The sequence below is a fragment of the Portunus trituberculatus genome, chromosome 41, assembly GCF_017591435.1.
Source record: "Portunus trituberculatus isolate SZX2019 chromosome 41, ASM1759143v1, whole genome shotgun sequence".
Taxonomy (NCBI): Eukaryota; Metazoa; Arthropoda; class Malacostraca; order Decapoda; family Portunidae; genus Portunus; species Portunus trituberculatus.
Genome location: NC_059295.1, coordinates 35,974,566 through 36,000,948, shown reverse-complemented (window position 1 = coordinate 36,000,948; position 26,383 = coordinate 35,974,566). Strand labels below are relative to the sequence as shown.

Here is a 26,383-nt window from a genome sequence, read left to right as displayed (position 1 = left end):
CCCATACATTAAAAATATCAAAATAACAACGGCCAACGAAGACTAGCAAGGCAAGTCATCAACATTATCATAAGCCAATCAAAGGAAAATCTCAGAGACATCTAAGGTAGCAATGAACACCAATAGTTTATAATAAATAAAGTTACAAGTTCACCGACACTGTAACTCAACATTACGATGGGATACATATACTTAGTTGCAGGGGATGAATATCAATGACAGTGTTGTTTCCTTCCCCTGACGTGCTTGCCAAGGCACAGCGTCGCCGCCTGCACCCTCAAGGCAACTCTGATTCATTAACTAGCTTCTGTTGGATATTCGTCAGCGTTGCAGGGAATTCAGTGACTTGTTAATGATGATAATAATGATGATAATAAATGATAATACTACTAATAATAACAATGATAATAATAAAAACGTTTATAATGAGAATTATATAAATAATAATAATAATAATAATAATAATAATAATAATAATAATAATAATAATAATAATAATAATAATAATGATAATGATAATAATAATAATAATAATAATAATAATAATAATAATAATAATAACAATGATAATATTAATAATAAGAAGAAGAAAAAGACGATAATGATAAAATAATAATGATGATAATGATAATAGGAATAATAGTAATAATAATAATAATAATAATAATAATAATAATAATAATAATAATAATAATAATAATAATAATAAAGATACTACTACTACTTCTACTACTACTGCTACTACTACTACTACTACTACTACTACTACTACTACTACTACTACTACTACTAAACTACTACTACTACTACTGCTGCTATTACCACTATTACTTTTACTGCTACTATTGATGATTATGATGATGATGATGACGGTGTTGATAATAGTGATACTACTACTTCTAATAATAAATATATAATAATAAATCTCCAACAAAAAGAAACACGAGAAGAGAAGATAATGTTTAATAAGCAACTTACCCAACCCAAATCTTAACAAAAAGGAAAATTACAAGGCTGGAAAAACACACGATGGGAATGATGCGTGCCGTAACAGATCTGAGGAAACTTTGTCTGCAATTCGTGCTTTTGAGTCCAACCTGTCTCGTATCTGTATGTAGCGGGATCCTGCACCACTCCAGACTTCCTGCGTGCATACTTCAACGTGAAACTACCGACTTTTTTTTTCTCCAAATGCCGTGAAAGGCTGAACATGTAGCTATTACCTGGAGCAGAGTTAGCGAATCTCGATTTTGGCACTTCAATCCCGCGATCTGCCAGACTCGTGAAAAGCTCAATTCTATAGAAAAGAAAGAACTCGTCACACACAGTCAAGACGAGAGAGGAGGAAGAAAAATTACCTCAGCTCTCTGAATTGAGTAAAAGAAGAGGAAAGTTCTTAGCGTAAAAGGGAGGCGGCAGGCAGGCAGGCAGGCGTGGTGTTGCGCTGTCTTCCCGTCCCCATCTCCGCCTGCCTCCTTCATGCCTCGCTACCCAAAGAAGCTGGCACAGAGGCTTTGCAGCTGTACCATGCACAACTCTGGCTCTACTGATTATTATTATCATTATTATTATTATTATCATTATTATTATTATTATTATTATTATTATTATTATTACTATTATTATCAATGGTCGTGGTAATGATACAGTAATATTAAGAGTAGAGCAAATTTGAAGAAACGGCAATTACCATTATATTCTTTACTCTTATGTGATAGTTCCACCTGGAATACACTGTACGGTCACCTCACACTTGACAGACATGTGTGACTTTTGCATCCACTCTTCACTGACCCAAACCCACGAGATGATACCTACCGCGGTCACCCGATCCTTTCACTTCCATAAATACTAATGCCAAGAAGGGATTCCAACACGTCAAAGGTGGCAGGAGTAAGGCGGACCTTGTAGCTGCTTTCTCCACCTTCCTGGAAGGGCAAGAGTCGCTTTGCTTCAACACATAGCTATTTATTCCTTTGACTCGGCGAGGTGGTGAGAACGAATCTCACAAAACTCTACCTCAATACTGCAGCTTCTCCCGAAAAACCGTCACTGAAAGCCACGGCAACGGGACACGAAATCTGGCTCTTTCAACGTAAGACCAGGCTATCCTATTGCGTGAGATCTAATTCCTCTTATTGCATGCTGTGACTAACACGTTCAGGAGCTCAGAGAAGATGTAATAAAAATACTAGTGCCAAACTGCTTTCTGCTGCTTTGCTAGAGTACTTATTACATATAATTAGTTGTTATACACATAAAAGTCTTTAGTTAATTATGTTGTCAGCTTCCATGTCTTTATGAGTAACCATAGCGCACTTTGTGTTTAGGCCTTAAATAATACTACTTATCCAGACACGTTATCATACTTGCGTATGAGACTGCTTTCATTACGGAACGATGGAGATATGTTTGTGCATGACATCAACTGAAAGGAAAGAACAATAAACGGATGTTCTGTGGCCAGGCAAGATACCAGTGAGGTGAGGGGAGTGTGGTGCGGGGATAGCCACTACACAGGGGAGTCACCAGTCTGGGCAATGCACAGTATCTTAATTTTAGTAGTAGCAGAATTCAGCCTCCCTGGCATTACCACTCAGCTACTTGTATGGTGCACATGTATGTGAGCAGTAACACTACAAAATGGAATCCCTTGTTTTCTCCTCTCATCTCTATCGACTGTCTGTTTATTTCATGTCCCAAGAGAGAAAAATATTTTCATCTCATTTCTCTTCTTACTTGCTCTTACCATCATCTCGCCATTCCTGTACCTCACCCATTGTCTATTTACTGACTCATGACATATTCAACTGCGAGAATAAGAGAAAAAGAAAAAGAAACATCCAATATTCATCAGTCTGGTTCTTAATCCACGGTGTTTTTTTTTCTTATCTTCACATGTGGAATATCTCTCTCTCTCTCTCTCTCTCTCTCTCTCTCTCTCTCTCTCTCTCTCTCTCTCTCTCTCTCTCTCTCTCTCTCTCTCATAAATAGTCATCACCACTTTGCAGCCACGGACGTTGATAATAATTGCAGATTCTGCTAAAATAAAAATGCTACCCTGGGTATACATTTATTATTTCATTATAAGCCTGCGTGATATATTAAGAGATTACCTGTAATTAGATTAAATTTGCATTGGCGTTAGTCTCATGCACTTAAGCAAAGAATTAATTAATAGAGTAGACTGTGCATTATAATCCCGATAAAATACATTGAAATCTAATTCCGATTGCGTATCATACTCACGACATATATATTGAAATTTCATTCGATGCACTTCGAAGATTTGCAACTTGATGAGTACTTTCAGGAGATTAATAAAGAGAGAGAAAAATGGGGAGCGATTACTTTTTTTCCCAATAATGGAGGTAGTTCCCCAGTATATTTTAAGGATATGGAGACTAACATTAGCTTGCGCAATCGTAGTAACAGGTTAAGTAACCTTCAACACTTACTTATATCAGGCTACGTGTTTTCCCTCGACCTGAAGTTTCTTTATTCGTTGACAATCTCTCAACAGATCATGGGACTTGACACTGAGAGAAATTCTAAGCACAATGTAGATGAGTGTGACAATCCACTAGTGATAATCGCTGTCCATACTTATTACTCCTGTTCAATAGTCAATCGGCGAAACAAAAGAAAAGAATATATATATATATATATATATATATATATATATATATATATATATATATATATATATATATATATATATATATATATATATATATATATATATATATATATATATATATATATATATATATATATATATATATATATATATATATACATATATATATAGTTTATTGTATTGTTAAGAATGATATTGCTACTAATCTATATGAATTGATAACTATTCTACTGATTATAAAGGTAAGAATGTAAAGAACGTTAACGGAAGTGTTACTGAAACATTGTCTTTCCTCACAGTTTTGCTCAGAGCATCCTATGTGAGGTGCACAGGAAAGAGCCAGTACCAGACACAAAAGAACTAATGGGTGAAAATAATTTCCAAATCCATTTACTGTACAATATCAAAGTTGTCAGTGGAAAACTATGTACTTACAAAAATTCACTTGTATTAAAACTCGTATTTCAAATTTTAAATAGTTATTCGTGTCTATGAAATACTTTGCTCATATTCCATTCATGCTACTTCACATTATCTTCCTGTGAAGCAGAATATTGTGAGTATGAAATCTCGAGTCGAGATGTTATTCAATAAAAACAAAAATCTTTTTATTTTCTTGTTCAGCCACACGCAACAAGTATTTTGTAGGTAAAGCAAGACCTACAAGAGCATAGAAATACATTTAGTTTTCCAGATCATCAAACTATTAAGGGTTATCCAGGAACACTAACCCTGACGGGAGCCTGAGCCTAGGGCGAGAGAAGGGACGCAAAAAACGTAACACCATCAACGGACGCACCACCTGCCTACCTCAGCACAGGCTGGCCCTGCGGCTTATATATCAGCCAGGCGACATAAACGGCCTGGCGCTTTTATTTATAACGACGCAGTTTTACTGGTTTCTGGAAACCGAACAGTGGAACCATATCCGAGAGGGGAGAGCAACAAACCTGCATATCCACCACCAATATAATAACAGTGAGACCTTTGGGAAGATTTATCATTCCAAAAAAAAAAATTCAAATATATGTTCCTTGCGTAAAATAACTGAAAGAGACCAAAAGTAATTCAATACTGATGCTATGAAACGATACTGATGATGATAGTAAAAAAAGAAAACGTAAATACAAGACAACTATCTCAATACTAAATACATGGCCATATCCTTAAAGATTTCAGTGTGGCACGTTGGAGTCATAATGTCAGGATATCATTATAAATACGAACATTAAAATGGTGAGCCTAAAATCAAAATATCTAACATACAATACTTCAAAGGCAAACTATTAAGGTTATAATCAATTATCCGAAGAGAGCATACTCGTAGATGCTCTGAGATGTGTCCGAGAGATGACAAAATATAAGACAAATTAAAAAGGCAAAGATGAATATGGGCAGTGCATGTAGTTGGAGAAGTAGACAGTGCACATGTCTGGCTGGCTGGCTGGAGGCCAAGACTGATTGATTTGTGATGTATCGTTCCTGATGTCTATTACGTCATTGGTATTAAGGTGTTGCATTAGAAACGATTAGTAATTGCAACATTAACACTAGAATTAAGAAAGAAAGAAAGAAAGGAATATAATGATAGGAAAAAAGAAGGATACAATTAAGATATAAAATGAAAGGTAAACACGAATATACTTACAAACAACGGGAAAAGATGAAGAAGCAAATATCTAACAGCATAAAATAAATAAATTCCCTTCTTCTTCTTGACATCACTAAAGCAAGGCTCCTGACTATAACAACAGTAAACCAACAAATTCTGGAAAGCTAAGGTCACCGCCAATCGTCAGAGCACACGTCAACTTATCGGAACATAATGTACTAGTGAGTGAGTGTGGATCGTCCCACGATTACCTTAAGCTGTCTTTCGCTGCTGGCTCCACACTTGATCGTGCGTGGAAGGACTGCAGGCTATAGACGGGATTCCCAACCGAGACTGGCAGAATTCTGTGACTCATGAAGGTATGAGAGAGAGAGAGAGAGAGAGAGAGAGAGAGAGAGAGAGAGAGAGAGAGAGAGAGAGAGAGAGAGAGAGAGAGAGAGAGAGAGAGAGAGAGAGAGAGAGAGAGAGAGAGAGAGAGAGAGTTTTCTTTCCAACGAATTCTCAAATTACCTACCAACACAACAAGTCTAGAAACTCTCTTTATTCTCCTTCTTTAAAACGAGTACACAACCTTTTACATTTACTTTCATATTTTACAGTATGAAAAAAATGCTGATCAATGTGTGCAGAGGAATATAACAATTTCTCTTATTCATATTTGGTCTTTGTCGTCTGTCTTCCAGTGAGTCTTGCTTGTCTTGCAGTCCCTCCAAATCCAGCCTATCACCCGGCCAGCGTCTTCCTGCCAGCTTTCACGCCCTCCTTTCCTCCCTTCTTTGTCTCGTCGGCACCTTGTCACTTCTTCCCTCGCTTCACCTTCATTCTGTTCTTGTTCTGTTTCTTATTCTTCTCCATCCTTCCTGCTTTTCCTTGCTTCTCTTTGCCTTTCTGCCGTGCAATTCTCCACATCTCTTCCCTCCCTTTCATTCTGGTCTCACTCCTTCCCATTTCTCTCGTCCTTTCCTCCCTACCGCACTTCCCAAGCACGTCCCACGAGTGCCTGGTGGGTCCCTGGTGGCTGCTGTATCCTGATCCCTCTGTCTTGAGCCCCAAGTCGCCTTAATACTGGATAATGACCGCTGCATTGCCTCACAGAGAGACAGCCAGAGTGAAGGAAGCCGGGTGAAGGAGAGGGCGAAGGAGAACGTGATGAAGGATAAAGATGAAGGAGGTTGGGAGGTTAGTGGGTAGAGTCACTAGGGAGATTAACCCATGGATGCTAGAAGAAAGAGAAAGGAGACAGGTAAGATGTAAGGAGTGTGGGAAAAAAAAAGAATGAAGATGAATGTGGGAGTGAAAAAAAATGTGTAATGTAATAATGAGAGAACCGCAGTTGATGAATAACATAAAAGTGGTAAGGGAATAATTATGTGAGTGCGAGGAAATAATAATAACCATAAAACAGAGGAGAAGAATGAGAAGAAAAAAAGACCAAGATGGAGGTGGGAGAGAGTGAACGGAAAATAAAGAAATATACAATGAAAAGGGGAAGACAGTTTTAAGAAATATGTGAATGAAATAAAGCGAACAACAAAGAGACAGCGGCGGTGGGAGCAGAGGCGAGGGGAGAGTCAGCCACGTAATTAATGAGAAGCCAGGAAAGAATTTTACTTCTATATAATGCATCTCCCTCCCTGTCTCCCGGACACTTCATTATTAATTAATTACTTCTCTCTCTTGTTGTCCTGATTATCTCAGGCTTCACTACATATCCACTGGCCGTATGCACTCCATTCCTATACCCAGGTTAGGCAAATGGCTTATTTCTCTGTATGATATATTTGGCTGTATCTTTATCGGCAAATCTCTCTCTCTCTCTCTCTCTTAGACAAAAAAAATGTTGTGCTGTATAAAACAGCGAGATGAAAATTTCCTTGGTTCAGTTTATTTCTAGTGTACAGCGAGGAGTGTAAGACTTGATGGAATAGCCCCTGCGTCACTGCATGTTCGTCGTCTCTAAAGGCAGTCTCTGTACACCTCACAGGGGGCGAGTTAATGGAAGGTAGGCGGAACCTGGAAGAGTGCTCCCAGGACTGAGATACTGCTCAGCGACCCCGGACCCTCGGTGCCTATGGGCGTGATCAGTCATAACCCACAAGCTGGCCTGGACAGCTGACTCCAGGAACCTCACCTCGAGCTATGCCAATGGAATCCCAGTTGTATTTACGCCAATATCAGCTCCTCCTCGGAGTATGAACCCGTTTGGTCGGGAGGTCCAAGAAAATTGGATCGTGGCAGGAGGCCTGGAAGTGGTATTGGAACACCTGCTCGCGTCTGATGGCCCACTCTCGCGCCTTTATATTTCCAGTCTGTCTTTTCCTAACTTTCAGTAGAAGGAAAAAGAGCATATGATCAAACACTAGTGTCAATGAAAGGAAAATCCCCTTATTCACGGTGTACAGTAACGATACATATATACATATGTTATACAATAAAATAAAATAAAAATATTTTCGGGAGAGAAACTGCAAGCCTGTAGAGCCTGACTATATGTCTTCACCCACATTGGTGAGATACACGCTGAATGGACGACAAAAAAAAAACAAAAAACAAAAAAAAAACAAAGAACATCACAAAAGACCCATTACCGTAACGACATTGGAAGGTTCGTGTGTCCACATTACTACCAGTATTAATACACGGAACATTAGTGTAAAAGCTAATGTTCTGTGGCCTTGGCTTCTTTTTTATCGTGACAGAAGTCCATTTATCGTTTTGTTGCTTTCACTCCGCCACTCAGGAATATTGCCCGGAGACCCATCAACCTCAATGAGATCGCATGGAAAAACGGCCTAAGTTATAACGATTTATTCTGTGTGGATATTGGATTTAGATATCGGTACAGGAAGACGTCACACTTCTTAGCCGTACTTCCCACAGTCCACACAGACCCCGGAGCGTCCGACCACAAGAGAACAGTGGAGTGTGTCGAGAGCCAGGCAGAGCAGAGCAGAGACGAGCGTGCAGGTTATTTTTAAGCTACTCGGCGCAGAGAAGCAGAAATAGAATTGTTATTGAAGTGAACGTGTAACCTCAAATACACACCATCTGCTCTGTGGCGGCGAGCTTCGACTACACCTGTGTCTTGTCTGGCATCATCATCCTCTTAGCCAGCGATATGTGTGTGTGTGTGTGTGTGTGTGTGTGTGTGTGTGTGTGTGTGTGTGTGTGTGTGTGTGTGTGTGTGTGTGTGTGTGTGTGTGTGTGTGTGTGTGTGTATACAGAAGTCTTCACTCTACAAATGTAAAAATATCACAAAATAAAAATTTACCAGGCGGCCATTCACAATAGTCTCATCTTATTTATTTTTAACAGCAGTTCAAAACACGATAGAGAATCTTCACAGAACCACTTCACGACGAGACTGGCACTGTTAGTATGTTCGTGCGCTCTGCTGGCGGGGGAAGGGTTGGGGAAGAGGCAGGGACGTGTGGGGAGGCACCTTGGGACTGACGGGGGTGGAAGTGGCAGGGGAGCTTGGAAAGTCCGGCGGAACTGGCAGATTGAGTGTAGCGTGGCCTCATGCAGGGAGGCGTTAGGGGTGCTGAGGCGAGGTGGCAGGGAAAGGTAGAAGGTGCGTGAGTCGTGAGTGCGTCCACAGGGCATGGAGGTGTTGAGGTACAGCAAAGACTAGTGATAAGTATTGGAATGGCCTCGTGTTCATACAGAGACAGATGTATAGGCTCCTTCTTCATATAAGTGAATGTATTTACGTAAAACATTAATTTCGTGTAATGTGGTGTATGTGCGTGTATTACTGATATCGTTTGCATATGTTTGAGTTGGCGCAAAACATCGTTTTAAACATCATTCAGTCAAAAAAAAAAAAAAAAAATTGATAACCCCTTGCACTTCATCTTTTTATACACCTGACACTCGTCTCTCCAGGTGCTTCAGTCTCTCCCCAGTACCAACCCCCATCCTTCCACCGCCAACACTCACAGGAGGAGCTCTTCAGTCACATTTGCTGATCTTCGCTCTCCTTTCCCTATTTTTTAGGACTGCTATTTTTTCAACTCTCTTTCTCTCTCTCTCTCTCTCTCTCTCTCTCTCTCTCTCTCTCTCTCTCTCTCTCTCTCTCTCTCTCTCTCTCTCTCTCTCTCTCTCTCTCTCTCTCTCTCTCTCTCTTTCTCTCTCTCTCTCTGTCACACTGAAGGATTATTTTGCCACTCACATTCAGATGTTATTTAATCTACTGAAAAGCCATGGGGAATGACGTCAATCGTTACACAATATTTCCTACACTTATGAAAAATCTTCACATGCGCATGTCCATGAATGAGATGAACGAGATATTTCCCGTTGAAAGAGAATAAAACAACAGGGAGGAAATTCTTTTACAACACGTTCTTGAATAACATTTGTAATATCTCTAGAAATAGTTACGCCATAAAATGAAACTTCAAACAGAATACCGTGAACAAAAATGATATGAACACCATAAAAAAGTAATAATAAAAGCAAATATGAACGCGACATATCCCAGTGAATACTACTTTGGACGAACTACATAGCAATTAATTAATGTTATATATATATATATATATATATATATATATATATATATATATATATATATATATATATATATATATATATATATATATATATTTCACCTCTCTTTAAGAAGGCAAAATAAAGATTAAAAAAACGGTAAAAAAAAAAAAGAGGAAAGAAACGAAAAAAAATCGTAAGCTGTGACATGTCAATTTTTTTAAAGCTGAAAACAGAAACAATTCCGAAAGTCAAATACGGTTATGGAGAATTTCTTAAAGCACTGCCTTCCATTAGGAACATTACGAGAGAGGCAGAGTTCCCTGAGAGTGAGAAAAGAGAGGGAAGGGAATGGAGCTAATCCACGGGAAGCTGCCTGTGAGGGTCGCGCGGCCATTCTTTCGTGACTGTGCATAATGGTGTGTGTGTGTGTGTGTGTGTGTGTGTGTGTGTGTGTGTGTGTGTGCGTGTGCGCGTGCATGCGTGCGGGCGTGTGTGTGTGTGTGTGTGTGTGTGTGTGTGTGTGTGTGTGTGTGTGTGTGTGTGTGTGTGTGTGTGTGTGTGTGTGTGTGTGTGTGTGTGTGTGTGTGTGTGTGTGTGTGTGTGTGTTTGTGTGTGTTCATGTGTGTTTGTGTAACATCCATTGCTAATCTGTTGCATCATAAAACATCCTTTTAATTTCCTAAACCTTTCTTTCTGTATTAATTGTCTGTACTGTCACAAAAACAACTCAGATATACTTAAAAGGCAAAAAGGAAACAAACCATTAGTGATTGCAACGTTCTGTTCTACGTACGCTCGTATTTACAATGTACACTGACAGAAACGATGTCTGAGTGATCCTGTTGCAAAATATTGGAGAGAGAGAGAGAGAGAGAGAGAGAGAGAGAGAGAGAGAGAGAGAGAGAGAGAGAGAGAGAGAGAGAGAGAGAGAGAGAGAGAGAGAGAGAGAGAGACCCAGATTCAGACCGACACAACTTCACTGAGAACTTTAAAATATCGCCTCCACGCAGCAGCTCCTTGCGGTCTCCGTGATGAAGAGTGACGCTTCTCGCCACAGGGCTGCGCGGTATCTCCAGCTCAGGGATCAACAGACCTGTCGCTCAGTCCGCCATCGCCCTGCTCTCAAGGGACCTTCCTCACCTTGCCGGAACGTCCTCTTCGTTCAAACCCAGCTGGAGTCTTTTCCGTCTCCTCCCCTTCCACGCTGTCTCCTCGTTACTGAATCATACTTACACATCTTTCTCCTCGACATTGTGACAAAGATCTTCCAATTTCTTACTCCTCGTGGTGAAAAATTCGTAAAGGGATTGTATTTTTCCTTCTCCCTCGCTCTCTATCTTGTGCCATAAGCTATACTGGGAAAACACTCCTGCCAACCCACGAGAGGCGTCGGGAATTTGAGGAAGGAAAGAGAGCAGAAGTGAAAGTGAGGTTTGTTGTGTTTCGAAGGTGAGGTTGGAGGAGAAAGTGTCACCATCCTGATCCGGAGACTTGGTGTGAAGTGTGTGAAGAGACAGGATGGATAAGAAGGAGAGGAGGAAGAGAAGGTGGAGGTTGAGGTGGTGGTGGTGGAAGAGGAGGAGGAGGAGGAGGAGGAGGAGGAGGAGGAGGAGGAGGAGGAGGAGGAGGAGGAGGGGGAAAAAGAGGACGAGTAGTATACTGAGAAACAGAAAATGGAGAAAGAAAAATGGAGGTAAAGACACGGCAATATAGCGATGGCTGTAATGATATTGTTGAAGGCGACAACAATGGGAATAATGAGAAAATGGGAGGAGCAGGCATGGAGAAAGAACAATAAGAATATATATAAATAAGAGGACAAGAGAGAACAGCAGGGAAGAAGAAACAGAGGCTGAGCTGAGCTGAGCTTCTACAGGTGGATTTTTCTCTTCAATACAACCTCTCCCAATAGAACACAAGGTTGATCATCACCATTTATCTATTCAGCAGCTTCCTTTTTACCCTCAGCCACTGCCGTAAGAATCTAGATTAAAAGCTTCCGCGATTACCCAAGAGTCTGAACCAACAGCGAGAGTAGAGAGAACATACCTCCATTAAAGTGAGGCAAGAGGAGGAAGAGAAGGAGGAAGAAAAGGAGGGGGACGAGAAGAAGAAGATGCCAGTGGTTCAGGCGGTAGTATTGGTCTGGTTGGCAGAGGCAATGTTTGGGACAGGAGCTTAGATACCCAATGGTGATGCAAGTGTTTGGTGGGACGTTGAGGGAGACCGGTGATGGTTGACCTTGCTGCATTAGTGTGAGGGAAGTTGATAAAGATGTAATGACAGCGTTGGTGATGGTGGTGATAAAGATGGTGACAGAAAATATCACGAGTAGCAACACCACGCATGTGGCGCTAGCAGTGTTAATTCATATAGAGGACAAGGCCTCTACAGTATCAGGGACCATATTCGTAGACCTGAAGAGCTGATTTTGCGCTACTTACGAGCACAAAGGCAATACCCTAACACGAATGTCACACCTACGCAACATCATTAATATTTTCTTGGTATCTAAGTAACATAACACCGTAACAATATATGCAAATAAGTAAACTATAAGGAAATGAATAAAGAATAAATAAATAAATGTATAAATAAATTAATTGATAACCTGCTTAGCAAACTAATAATAATGATCACTCACCAAAACATCTTATAAAAGAAATGACAGTTCTTGTAAGTGAACAAACTTTTAAAGAACTGATTTATTACGGACAGAGATAGATGTGGAGCACTTGGTACCGATGCCTTAATATTTCTAGAAAAGACATACACGCTAGCGCAAGAAAATGACATGATTAGGTCAGATGTATATATGAAGTCTGAATCCTTTCCTCATTTTTCTTTTCCACTTTTTCGGTCTCTTTCTTGATCACATTTCTATAGCACAAAAGCTTCTAACTAACGCGTAGCCAACACAGCGTCCAAGTCTGAAACATATAAAAGTGATCTAAACAGGCATTTAATAACAAGGAAGGGACTCACCGCCCGTGCCCAGGTCCAGCAGGGGCACGTGGATCTCCGGGTACGTGCCGCCCGTTGCATTCGTACCCAGCCGCTGCAGCTTCGCCTTCACTGCTGCGTCTATCACCGCTGCGCCGCGAAGCTGTGGGGTAATAGAGTCCTTCTTATGCCTTGATCTTTAGACACACACACACACACACACACACACACACACACACACACACACACACACACACACACACACACACACACGATAAAATGGTGCACTTGCGTAAAACCAAACTAGAACGACAATCTTTTTTTCTTTTCCTCACCTTCACTTCTCCATAAATGATGATAGGCCGGTGATCCTCCACGTCAATAACAGTCTGAGAGTCCTGATTGGTCCACACGCGCACCATCACGTCATTGTTGGCACTGGGCAGTGACGTCACCTGGATGTGGAGCGCCTGGTGGGAGTCGGCTCTGTTTTCCACCTTGTACAGCCACTCACCCGCTGCAGAGACACGCACGGAACACTGACAACCTTGCTGCTGTTGCTCTGCTAAGTTCTAAAAAATTCTATAGCCATTGCAAATAAGTTGAGGGGGACTTTGAGAACAATTGACCGATATTAATTGACCGCCCATTACGTAACTGCGCACCGAAGAGAAGGTCACCTCTTTCCTTTTCCTCTCGACCATGAATTATTTATGTGAGACAGGCAATGTCATGCTGATATAGATTTAGGTTCATAATTCACACACACACACAAAAAAAAACTAAAATTACCTCAGCATTGTGCAGATTAACGAAGATCATGTTGACGTCACCGTCCTCCTCCTGCATGTTGACGGAGGCAAAGGTGGCGCCCGAAGGTGAGGTGAGGTGTATAGTGTTGCCCACGTGGTTCAGGTCGTAGTAGTAGACAGCAAAGCGAGCGTTGGCCGCCAGGGAGTCATCAAGGGAAAAGGTCCCTGTGCTGAGGGACGCAATGCCTCCTTGGTAGGTGGCGCTGTGAATGAGTACGGGCGTGGTGGCTCCGCCGGCAGCGACGGCGGCGGTTAGAGCCTCCATGAGCGACACCAGCATGCTCACCTAGGACACGATAAAGCACGATAATAGTGGGTTAAATTTTGGGGTTAAGGAGACAATAATGAACACGATGACATCACTGACACAGAAGTCACCAGTGGTTGCAGTGAAGTAATAAGGTATTCAGTCATTTAAATGCATATCATTCCATATTTGTTGCATCTCTACTGTCAATTCAATAATTTAACACCACATCAGATTCCCCTCCACAAAGACATTAAGAAGGAGTACTTCCTCCTGATACCATTAATTTGTGGAGCAAATACGAAGCTTATCTTATCACATATATTTTCCTGCCAAACGACCCTCTCGCAGGTGCCTCATAAATTTCTGCTAACCACTCTCTCAAAAGTGTCCAATGGTCCATAATCTATTGAGCGTGTGCCTCGCTCCCTGATGTATCACATATTCTCAACCACTTGCAGCTTTACTGCATATTCATTTCTGATTTAGGACGATTCTTTTCATTATGGATTACTTGTCTTAAATTTCTTCCTCCATTTTATACGTAGCGCCAAAGTTAAGAAATAATGCGTTTTCAAGTCTCCATTAGGGTAAAATATTTGCACCGCACCTCAGGTAGCTTAGGGTACTAACCTTGGAGTCATTCCCTACGCCCTCGTCCATCACGGTGAAGACGCGGCCCCCGGACTCTCTGGCCACGGGGACCAAGGCGTGTGGCGGAGCAGGCAGGCCAGGGCGCTCCGCCAAGGGGTACAACACTAACTGGAGCCTCAGGCCATACTTGTGGACAAGACGACGCACATCTTCCACCTGTGCCTTTCGACCCTTGCCGCCGCTCGTTAGCAGCACGATGTTAGCAGCCTGTGGGAGGACAGTCGCGTGTTCCGCTTATATCCATGCCATTGTAACTGAGATTACTTTGCATTAACCTTACTTTATTTACAAATTCTTGGCACTGATCTGATCGTCTCCTGAGTGAGTCTTACAGTGTTATGTATTGCATGAACATATGAAAATAAAATATCTGAAAAAAAAGTTATATAAAAAGCTGTGTTTGCGTGTATGTGTGTGTGTGTGTGTGTGTGTGTGTGTGTGTGTGTGTGTGTGTGTGTGTGTGTGTGTGTGTGTGTGTGTGTGTGTGTGTGTGTGTGTGTGTGTGTGTGTGTGTGTGTGTGTGTGTGTGTGTGTGTGTGTGTGTGTGTGTGTGTGTGTGTGTGTGTGTGTGTGTGTGTGTGTGTGTGATAATAGAACAGATGGCATATATTTGTGAAGGCGAGGGTGGTGGAAGATGTACGTACCTTGATGATAAGAAAAAAAAAATACGAAACGAAAACGCTAGACCCCCAAGAAATAAACTTCATCCATATATTCTTACAAAGCTCTATGAAGCTCAATTCTTTTCCTGACCAGGATAAAACATAAAAATCTGCAGTTCCCTCCTATGTACACGTCCAGCCGCCTTTTCACGCACACCAAAGGTCCATCGGGCAAAGGCCCCGCGGCCACCAGGTCTGACCGCTGGGAATAATAAGTGACGGAGCTATGTCCACAAATTGGGCGTTCATCCCCAGACTACTGACCATTAGGCGGACAGGCCGAGCAGAGCCCCGGGGGAGCTGGCACGTTCCGCAGCGACGTGGGACTGCCTCTCCACCCTCTCCCCTTGCACCCTTGACCCTCCACCTCCATCACACACACACACACACACACACACACACACACACACACGCACTTTCGACAAATACACTTTACTATGAGTAGAGTATCTCCGTGTATAAAGTATTCTTAAGAATATTGGCATTATATGACATTGCTACATGTGTGTGTGTGTGTGTGTGTGTGTGTGTGTGTGTGTGTGTGTGTGTGTGTGTGTGTGTGTGTGTGTGTGTGTGTGTGTGTGTGAATATGTGTAGGCAACCATACAATTCACACACTGATACCCGGCGAGACACTACTACTTTTATAACTTCTCTTCTTTAGTCATGTACTTTAGATTGACCTGGCTGTGCTTATGGAGCGACACGCGCGGGCCACTGTTCCTTGTAAAAGTACACCTACTTACTGTACCCTCCCTTGTCTGAAGAATCCACTCAAAGTTAACTTTCCTGTCCTTTTTCTTCACCTTGTACTGCATCTCTCAGACTTCACACTCTTCAAAATTTAGACAAAGGTAACTACCGTGGACTTCACACATTCTCTCAAGATCACGGTCAATGAACACTCGACCAGTACTAACGGAATCCTTTTGCTGAACCCTCTTACATTGATATCCAACAATTTCCAGCACTAAAAGCACGATATGAAATCTTTATAAGCATCTATCGAAAAATATGAGAGTTAGAAAAGATGTGGCCTTGTTGTTTTTAGCCAGTGTAGTGTTTGAAGGTGGTTATAGAAGAAATGACTGAGAGAGGAAAAGGGTTAAGAAAATATGTGCCATATGTAAGATATAGGGTTATTATTCTGATTGTACATCATTTTTTTCTTACCTGTGGCGAAGCTCCTCCTTCTTTGAGAACATTGATGGCTCCTTTGATGCCGCAAGGGATGCAGGCTTGGCTCTCCCCTACGTTCGACGGGTTCCTCGGCAGCGACGATCCCACTCGCTCCCGCAGGTCTGAGGTGGTCGATTCCAGCTGGAGTGAACACAGACCAGAGTGTGAGAGATGATCAGTAGGCATCGATGCAGCAACACACACACACACACACACACACACACACACACACACACACACACACACTCTCTCTCTCTCTCTCTCTCAGTATATCCTCGGCAAAAATATAATAGAAGAAAAAAAACCGAACATGGGATAGATTAATGGGGGATGGGGGTATAGCGTGTTCTCACCAAGCATGACCACCACTCACCACTGTTGAGAGAGGCGCCGCTGCTTTATCCTTCGCGTTGAATACCACCACCGCCACTTCGGCACCGTTCGGCAGGTCGTACACCACCACACGTCGTACCGCCTTCCGCACGAACTCCCAGCGACGCTGAAGGAGAGAGAGAGAGAGAAAAAAAAAAGAACGTTACTTTGACGGCAAGCATAGATGAGATGGTTGTAAACATAGGCAAGTCTGAGATGTTTTGAAAGTGTTCCTCTGTGCTGCAATGAGTCAGTAGGTTTCATTTCGACGGGTAGTTGTTAAAAGAAAATTGTGAAAGGAGAAGGTATCTCATTATATATATATATATATATATATATATATATATATATATATATATATATATATATATATATATATATATATATATATATATATATATATATATATATATATATATATATATATATATATATATATATATATATATATATATATATATATATATATATATATATATATATATATATATATATATATATATATATATATATATATATATATATATATATATATATATATATATATATATATATATATATATATATATATATATATATATATATATATATATATATATATATATATATATATATATATATATATATATATATATATATATATATATATATATAGCCCTATATATATATAAAGCCCTTTGAAATTGAAGACACACGTGGAAATACAAAAATGTTTGAAAAACAATAATATACAACACAAGAATGAATTGAGGAGCACGCAACTGTGTCGGCTCAGTCATGCCGTGAGCACCGGCCTGGGCGACAAAGCCAAAGGGTAAGCTGCCACACGGAAGTAAGTTAATTATGCCGGATCAAAGGTGAGGTACACAGGTGCTCCAGCACGCGGCTTCACACTGAGAGAAACAAGCTACAAGGTAACCCTTGGGACTTCTCAGCCAAATTTGCTCCAGACCCTCCTTCACCACTTGCTCAGCGATCTTACCTCGCGCCTCCCTTTCCGTGTCTCCACTTGTAGCAATCCAAGCTTTTGTGTCGCAGCCATGCAATTCTCGAATCACAAAGACAAGTGTGGTGGCAACAGATGAAGTAAGACCGGGTAGTGTGTGTGTGTGTGTGTGTGTGTGTGTGTGTGTGTGTGTGTGTGTGTGTGTGTGTGTGTGTGTGCGCGATCGAGCTACTTTCACTTTTCCTCAGAATTTAGTTTTGTCTACAAGCAACTGCATATATTAAATTTTATTCATGACCGTACTCTGGGATCGCAAAATAATATCTCTATTATACCTTTTAAGCCTTACTTTGTGGCCTATCTCATCAAGCAAGATTAATTCTTGACCACATAACATACAAGAACATACATTTTTGTTTCTGTCTTATCTTAGTCTTAATGAACAACGCCACGTCCTTTTTCACCTCACAGGGAAGCAGTACAAGAAGCAACACTCGCGTGGCAGACATGGGGCTGGGCTGAAGTTCCCCACAGAGTGACGACAGTAATCTCTTTATGTAGCTTTTTACTTTCATATTTTGCCTCTCTTTTGGTTCTTTACCGGCACAAAGAGCCTCGATCAACGCCTTTCTATCTTAACTGTTTTATATTTTTGGCACTTCGAACTCCAGTGCAATGCTGATGTGTATTTTTTCAAGCTTGAAATGATTCGATTCAAAGAGATACTTTTCATTCACCCAAGTAAAGTACGTGAAAATACAGATCGTCGTAAGACCATATTCTATTTTTTCATTGGCATTTGTGATTTTACTTAATTGCCATGTTTATTTATTTTGTTTTCTGAATTAGATACAATGAGAAAACAATGAATATTCCTCTTTTGCTAACATCACAAAGAAAAATTTTTTTTTTGCTTCTTTTTCTTCTATCATGCACTGCACATATACAGAATTATACTTGTTATATAATCTTACTTCATCTTCCCTTATTACCTTTTCTTTCTTATTTCCCTTCAGTCTTCCTCCTCTTTTTTTTTTCTGATCACAACTTCACTTCGGTATTCTACGGTATTTTCCCCGTGTGGCGCGGCTCCCCTCTCCCCAAGGTACAGGTGCGACGCCCATTAAGCCACCATTAATTGGGTGGCTCAAGGTTTTTCCTCTGATCCTCTTTAACAAATATTTCCCAGCTACACAATCATTCTGTTAGTACTAAGCATGTTACAGATATGCTAGAAAACTTTGACTATGTGCACACTGATATAAACAATCAACAAATAAGCACACACACTCACACACACACACACACACACACACACACACACACACACACACACACACACACACACACACACTAATTGCGAATTCTAGAGGAAAAATCAGAAAGAAAGAAAGAAGCTCTGATTATACCTTTGTTCTTTCTTCATTCGCTTATTTTCGATCACGTAACATTTTGCACTACGTAATTAGATCCAGCACATTCATCTTTCCCGTTTTCGCATTTCATTACATTCTAATCGCTCATGTTATCGCAACACATCACATCTTATCTCAAAACTACCCTGAAAACATTATATGCTCTTCCTTTTTGTTATTATTAATGTGTTATATCATTTACGTTAATAAGTTTGAGTGCTATGTTCATGCCATTGACAGTAAAGCGATTTCTCCAAATATATTTTTCTCTCCATGCTATTAATCAATTTTCTGTTTCCTTGCTGGCGACCCCTCGCTGCACCAGGCCGCAACCAATGTTCTTCTTTAAGGGCGGCGAGTAATGGAATTCCACGCGTTCTGCTGCGTCACCTGTACTTTGATTCATCAGGAGAGTTTGAAACACACACACTGCTCCCCCCACCCTCCGCCCAGCCACAAACTCTTAACTCGAAAAGTAATACGTAGTTATATCTCTATAGCACATGGCAATATCAATAATCTTCCTTGGATTACGAAGTGAACAATAATATTGTGGATCTAACTATACTGAGAATAACAACTGTCGTCTTACTGGGTATTGCCGTGTCGCACAAACCTTGATGGGTGAAGGTTACTCGAGCAAGGTGTAATATTGCGTAAAGTGTGTCTTTCATGAAGGCATGTTTTGTCTGCAGTTTGCTTTGATTATGTTCAATGGATTTGTGGTTGTCTTTTGCTAGCTTTCTTTATTTCATTTTCTTCTTTTCTTCTCCTCTTGTTCCGCCTTTACATAATGTAGTTGTTATTTATCATGCATGTGTCATAGTATTAGATTATTACTGTCAAAGAGTCAAGTGAATGTTATATCTAGAACCCGAACTATGGGCTAAGAAAGTGTAGTGTGGGAATGTGATAGGTGAAGATATTCGTAGTTGCCCGGTACTGTTTTCTTTGTCTGAAAATAGCACAGCACCACAACTTTGAAATGCTGTTGGTACCTCCTTTTATACAGTTTATTTTTCCGCCCATGGTGAGAGGAACTTTGTTTGGTGAAGTGATATTTACCAGGATGAAGCAAAACACTAATATCATCTTTCTTCGACATCGACCTGTCAGAGTTGCTAGACGTCTTCGCCTTTTCCAACTTCACGTACATCAAACAGCCTGCATGCAGCTTGTCCCACAGGAGGACCGCACCTTGTAATTTCGCACACATTCAGCATCACCGCACTTCATTTATTCAACACTTGCACATGCTCGTGGTTAGTGTATTTTATTTTGTATTTTGTTTACCTAACTGTCTGTCTGTCTGTCTGTGTATAGCTGTCTATATATCTATCCTATCTTTCTATTTATCTATCTGTCTGTCTGTCTTTTTATTTATTTACCTCGCTTACTATCTGATAAAAAAGTCTAATTCTTACTTTTCATGTTTTTTTTCAGTTTTATGAAATTATGTTAACGAGACTAAAAGTTCGTATTTGCTTATCTAGTTTAAGTAATGGTTTATCTATATTAACCAATCAATTGATATTTTCATCTTAGTCTTACGTCAAAGTTAAAGCGTAAAACATGTGAATAGTTTGACCAGTGATGGTAGGACGTACTGTTATCATGAGGAACAGTATGCCCTCATATGCTCTGATTATTTCTTCTTGGCACTGTACGTGTAAGTCTTTCTGAGTAACATAAAACAGAGACTCCTTCTCTTACGAGTCTCTGTGACTGTTTTCTCCAGTTAGGTTTTATAGCAACTTATTTTCATGTCTTTAATGATATTTTGATAATAAAGGACGTTTAAATCTCTCTCTCTCTCTCTCTCTCTCTCTCTCTCTCTCTCTCTCTCTCTCTCTCTCTCTCTCTCGCATGTGCCATATGGATAAATGCACCAAAAAAAAAAAAAAATTATGATGAGTAGTCACATAGTTATACACACAGCGACACACAACAACAGTCTCCTTCACTATCAAGTCACGTAATTATAGGAAGAAGGCGATTCAATATATCCTTTCCTGAGCGAGCACCGTCCCTCCCGCTGCGTTACGTCGGGTGTTGGCAAAACTTTAATACAAGTGTGATTAACAAATACTCAACCGTCAGCGCTCCGTCCTCCGGCTACACACGGTTCCAGCCTCCTCATAAAGTGCATCGAGCAAAAGATGATTAAATATTTACATGTATATACAGTACAGGAAAATTTTCTCAGGTCAATTTTACAAGTGGAATGTGCCTAAATATGAGGTCCTACAGTGCGAGGAAATGCTCTTGTAATAAAAGTAATGGAAATAGAAGAAAAAAAAATATTTATGTATGGTGTATGAGAGAAAATTGCATAATAGACAGAGGTTGCTTATACCAATCTCTCTCTCTCTCTCTCTCTCTCTCTCTCTCTCTCTCTCTCTCTCTCTCTCTCTCTCTCTCTCTCTCTCTCTCTCTCTCTCTCTCTCTCTCTCGTGGTGTCAGTATCCCAACATTGTTGTAAACTCCGAACTGGTCCGTTACTTTGGTAAATTTGGAATCCACGAAGACAGAACTACAGAATTATCATTATTTAATTTCATTTCCCACATAGTTTGGGTGATAGTCCACCTAGTTTAAGCAGAGAAGTCCCTGTAGCCTGAATATCTATGTAAATTTATGTAAATACCTCTCTCTCTCTCTCTCTCTCTCTCTCTCTCTCTCTCTCTCTCTCTCTCTCTCTCTCTCTCTCTCTCTCTCTCTCTCTCTCTCTCTCTCTCTCTCTCTCTCTCTCTCTCCAACAGCTACGGCTCCAGGCTACTTTTGCCTCACTTCAGTAACGTGATTCAAAAAGTAATTTTACATAAAATTGCAAATGCACTTTTCGAGTCGTGGAGCTTTTCCTATTAGAGAGTGTATGAATGTATATATATTTTACTCCCCATAGGTACTCCGGCACTTCCGATACATAATTTCCCTTTCAACGTTGCACTGAAAATTAAGGCTTTCTTTTTTCGTCACTTAGAGAGTTGAGCACAGAACGTCATAAATGCACAAAGGCAGATCAGTAAAGCCATTCACTATATCTATATGAAATGTATTTATCAGTAGACTGCTGCAGTTACTAAAAAAAAGGAATAACAGACATTGGTTTAAAGTCATGATGTAAATCTATATCTACCTACAGGGATAAATTTGTTTGCACATGCTAATAATGAACAAATTAGCCATTCAACTTAGTCTGAAGAGATGCATGTTGTGGAATCACCATCTCGGGTATTGCAAGGAGGAGTTGGTGGTATTTTTAGACTCTAATCTTGTTATCTACTGTGCTTATACTAACATGGTCCTTTAGCACTGTAACTATGCTTCTTTCTCGTCTCTACCCTCTGAATATTCAGTTCCGTGTCCTTGGCTTAGAGCGAGGTGACTGACGCGCCAGGCTGGGAAGAAGTTCACAGACATGATGAGGAAGAAAATCATAATGGATATGATCTAATTTATGAACGTCATAACGGCGCTATAATCTTTTAACACAGCATTTGCATTTAATAACAGGGCTGTTAAAAGAAACATGACATTATGAATTGCTGACAGCAGCTTAGCACGCAACATGGCGTCACACTCCGCCATCAATATCTCGCGGTCCAATGAAGGCGACAACGAGAGAGAGAGAGAGAGAGAGAGAGAGAGAGAGAGAGAGAGAGAGAGAGAGAGAGAGAGAGAGAGAGAGAGAGAGAGAGAGAGAGAGAGAGAGAGAGAGATTATAGATGGCAAAAAATTAGGTGGACTACTAAGGTGGAGCGCTCTAAGACTAGTTACATCACCACCAAGGGATGCTCACCACTTGCATTAATATCAATACCACCACCACCACCACCACCACCACCACCACCACCACAACTATCTTTATCTCGCTCTCTCTCCTACCACCATTACTACCATAATCATTTCACATTCCACCTTCACCAATACCATTATCACTTCTACCTACCACCACCACCACCACCACCACCACCACCACCACCACCACCAGTGTACTCGTACGTCGCCTTCCACCCCATTCGCAGCACCACAATCACAATAACATTCCGTAATATGACGATTAAAATCAGTTCAATATCCAGCGCCATTAACAGTAACATCATCACTAATGGCGGTGCATTTACACTGTCATCGTTCCCTCGCTCATCCTCCTCCTCCTCCTCCGTTTCCTCTTCCTCCTCCAGAAACACCGGCGGCTCCCAAGAGATACACGGCGGGATGAGGGAACGCGTCCTTTATAATCACGAACGCCCTCGCATCTCTAGGGCTTCTCCGCACCACCAAGTACAAGAACTGGTTAATGAATACTGGCAAGGCGGACTCGAAGTGACGTCAGCTTCCCTCGGGGCATTGATGTATAAGTGGTGACTGTCCCTCAACATTTTTATTTTAAATTTTTTTCCGTTTACATTTTCCAAATGCAGAACGTCTATTTAGAAGCGACTGAAGGGAAAAGTTAGGAGGATTACGGGAGGCCTGAGGTGTGTGTTTCACTGTTTGATCTGCTGCAGTCTCTGACGAGACAGCCAGACGATACCCTACGGAACGAGCTCAGAGCTCATTATTTCCGAGCTTCGGATAGGCCTGAGACCAGGCACACACCACACACTGGGACAACAAGGTCACAACTCCTAGATTTACATCCCGTACCTACTCACTGCTAGGTGAACAGGGGCTACACGTGAAAGGAGACACACCCAAATATCTCCACCCTGCCGGTGAATCGAACCCCGGTCCTCTGTATGTGTGTGTGTGTGTGTGTGTGTGTGTGTGTGTGTGTGTGTGTGTGTGTGTGTGTGTGTGTGTGTGTGTGTGTGTGTGTAAAGGAGAGTGTATGTATACGTGCATGAGAGAGAGAGAGAGAGAGAGAGAGAGAGAGAGAGAGAGAGAGAGAGAGAGAGAGAGAGTGTGTGTGTGTGTGTGTGTATGTGTGTGCGTGTGTGTGTATGTGTGTGTGTGCGTACTTTCATCCACACCCAGTAACACCCACCCACCCACACCCATACCCACACCCGTGATCTTTCTCCTCTCACCTCTCCCTGTCTCCCTCTCCTCTCCATTCCCTTCCTGCCGATAAGTTAATCCCGTGTGAATGTTGAATGGACATACGGCAGACAGAAGCGGAGTGTCTTTCTTTACTGTATTTCTTTTACCATATTGTGTTAGTTTTAATATTTCAATTGTTTTTGTTCGTCCTCTCAATAGTTTGTGTTGAAAGTTTCATGTGTCCTTCCCTGCTACCACGCCACACATCATGATTAAGCAGTAATAGTACAGATATCTATGGGAGGCGGCGGCGTAGTGCATAAGGTGGTGAGCATGGAATCGGGCAGACGTCCATGCTTAGGTTGGAATCTCACCATGTGCCGCATTGAAATTTTGTCATTTGTCGAGTGGTGTAAAGTTACCATGTCACCATGACACCCAGGTTCTAGGTGGAGGTATAATTGCCTTACACCAAAGATGCACTTGGGTGGTGGTATGGACCCTAATATGGGTACCACTATAAATAAAATTGCCTGCGCCGCTAATGGGTGGAAGCTGGATCGCGCTTCCCATACTATTCAAGTATACCTACAGGTGCTATAGATCATAACATGAAAAAAAAAAAATAATTTCGTAAAATACATTCCTTCACCATGAGAATTCACCCAACATGAATGCACGGAACGAGTTTTAAAGGCAAGCTGCTTTATACCACAGCATCCTTTGAGTGTCAGTTTGTTTTTCTCCTCGATCAGTCGGATGAATCTAAAACATAACGTTATCTCGTGTCAGAGAACACATGAATATTCTTCCCTTCATACCACCGCTGCAGCATCCAAGGAATTTATACACAATATTGCTACGGATCAGCGGAGAGGAAATGTTTACTTTTTCCCTTTCATCATTTTTTTGGTTAGCATTCAAATACCGGTTGCAAGCCATCGTAGGAAAGACAAAATACTGCATAAATTAAACTTCCCGAGAGCAGCCAGGCGAGGGATTATATTTCAAGGGGTGAGGCAGGTGAACTTAGCCGCTTATTGCTGCCGACTTGCCCGGACGCTGGGGCGGGAGGATCCAGACTCAACTTTCAAGAACGAGTTTCGCCTTATTCTCATTCAAGGAGAGAGGTTGTGGCGGGTATTAAGTTCTTCCTTCCTATAGTATCATTTTCAAAATCTCGAGAGGCAGACTGCACAAAAAGGCGCCTTCGCAAGTATCCTTTTTCCTTCTCCAGTAAAAGGAAATATTTTCAAATATTTTTTTCTTGTCTTGACCGCTTTTAATGATTTTCTGCCGAAGATATTGGTGTTGTTAATTATTCTGGCAATGGTTTAACAGAGGTTCTGCATAATCAGAGAGTAAAAGAAAACAGCCATAAGATCAAAACTAACCATATTTTGCAGTCTAAGCCGTTTTAAATATATGAGACCTTCATGTATGGGAAATGTCTATACACACCCGTACTGTAAGTGTATTCTCCTCCAAAAAAGATATATTCAGTTCCTTGTTGAAGTTATAAGCCAAGTGTATGCGGCTGAATATCTCACACAACACTTGAATTTATTACAATTAACCAGAGCTAATGTATTATTTTCATTACCTACTGTTTTGAATAAGCCATCATCACATTATAAACTACATATTGTCGTAATCAAAAGTCAAGCTGCTTATATTCACTTAATCTCTGCTTTGTTTTCCCCTGGACTTTAAGTCCTCTGATCTGCTAAAAGTCCATCAACTGCAATATTTTCATTAGGTGAGTGTCAGCAGGTTAGAAGGGCGGGGAGGAGGAAAGTACTAAACATAAGGGAGGCGAGTGTGGCAGCTTACATTGCAATTGCCTGTGATTGTAAACATAAAGATGTCAGTTAATTCAATCCTTAGACTGCTCTGGCTTCAGTTTAATATATCTTTTTGAAGGACCTCACTCATGCAGCATAAAAGTGTCACGATGCATTTGATAAAATAGTACATGCAATTCACTTCCAAAGACCAGACCAAAAAAAGTTGTGATATCCCAATGATAACCAGTTTTTTTCTTATCCTCTTGCTTGATTTCTACACACCAAGAAACCATTTCGTCGTCTGAGAATAATAACGTTATGTAAAAAAAGCCATCAGAAGTAAAACGATAGAAATACCCACATTTACTCCATGACATCTAAATCACTATATTGAAGTAATTTCTGGGGAATTTTAATACAACTTCACTTTCCCTTTCCATTTTCACATACATACTATTCTGTCATATTACACAAACGCTGTCCACACACACAGCGCAACGGACGGTAATGGACATTCTAAAGCGTGGAATCAAGCGTCAGCATCACAGGCAACGCAGTATTATCATAATATAATACTATGAAGGCAACAGGGGAGGCAACGTGCTCGCCAAAACAGCCATAAGCTCAG

At 40.9% G+C, this 26,383-nt stretch overlaps 1 protein-coding gene across 1 annotated transcript in view; it reads right to left on the bottom strand.

The window, feature by feature from the left end:
• The window catches only part of LOC123516977 (calcium-activated chloride channel regulator 2-like), a 474,742-nt gene that overhangs the window by 5,645 nt on the left and 442,714 nt on the right, over positions 1-26,383 (bottom strand). The window contains exons 6-11 of the mRNA XM_045276779.1: positions 16,620-16,745; positions 16,241-16,387; positions 14,385-14,612; positions 13,476-13,790; positions 13,028-13,201; positions 12,735-12,855 (exon numbers count right to left, since the gene is read on the bottom strand). Coding sequence (XP_045132714.1) covers positions 12,735-12,855; positions 13,028-13,201; positions 13,476-13,790; positions 14,385-14,612; positions 16,241-16,387; positions 16,620-16,745 — 1,111 coding nt within the window. The remainder of the gene's footprint in view (positions 1-12,734; positions 12,856-13,027; positions 13,202-13,475; positions 13,791-14,384; positions 14,613-16,240; positions 16,388-16,619; positions 16,746-26,383) is intronic.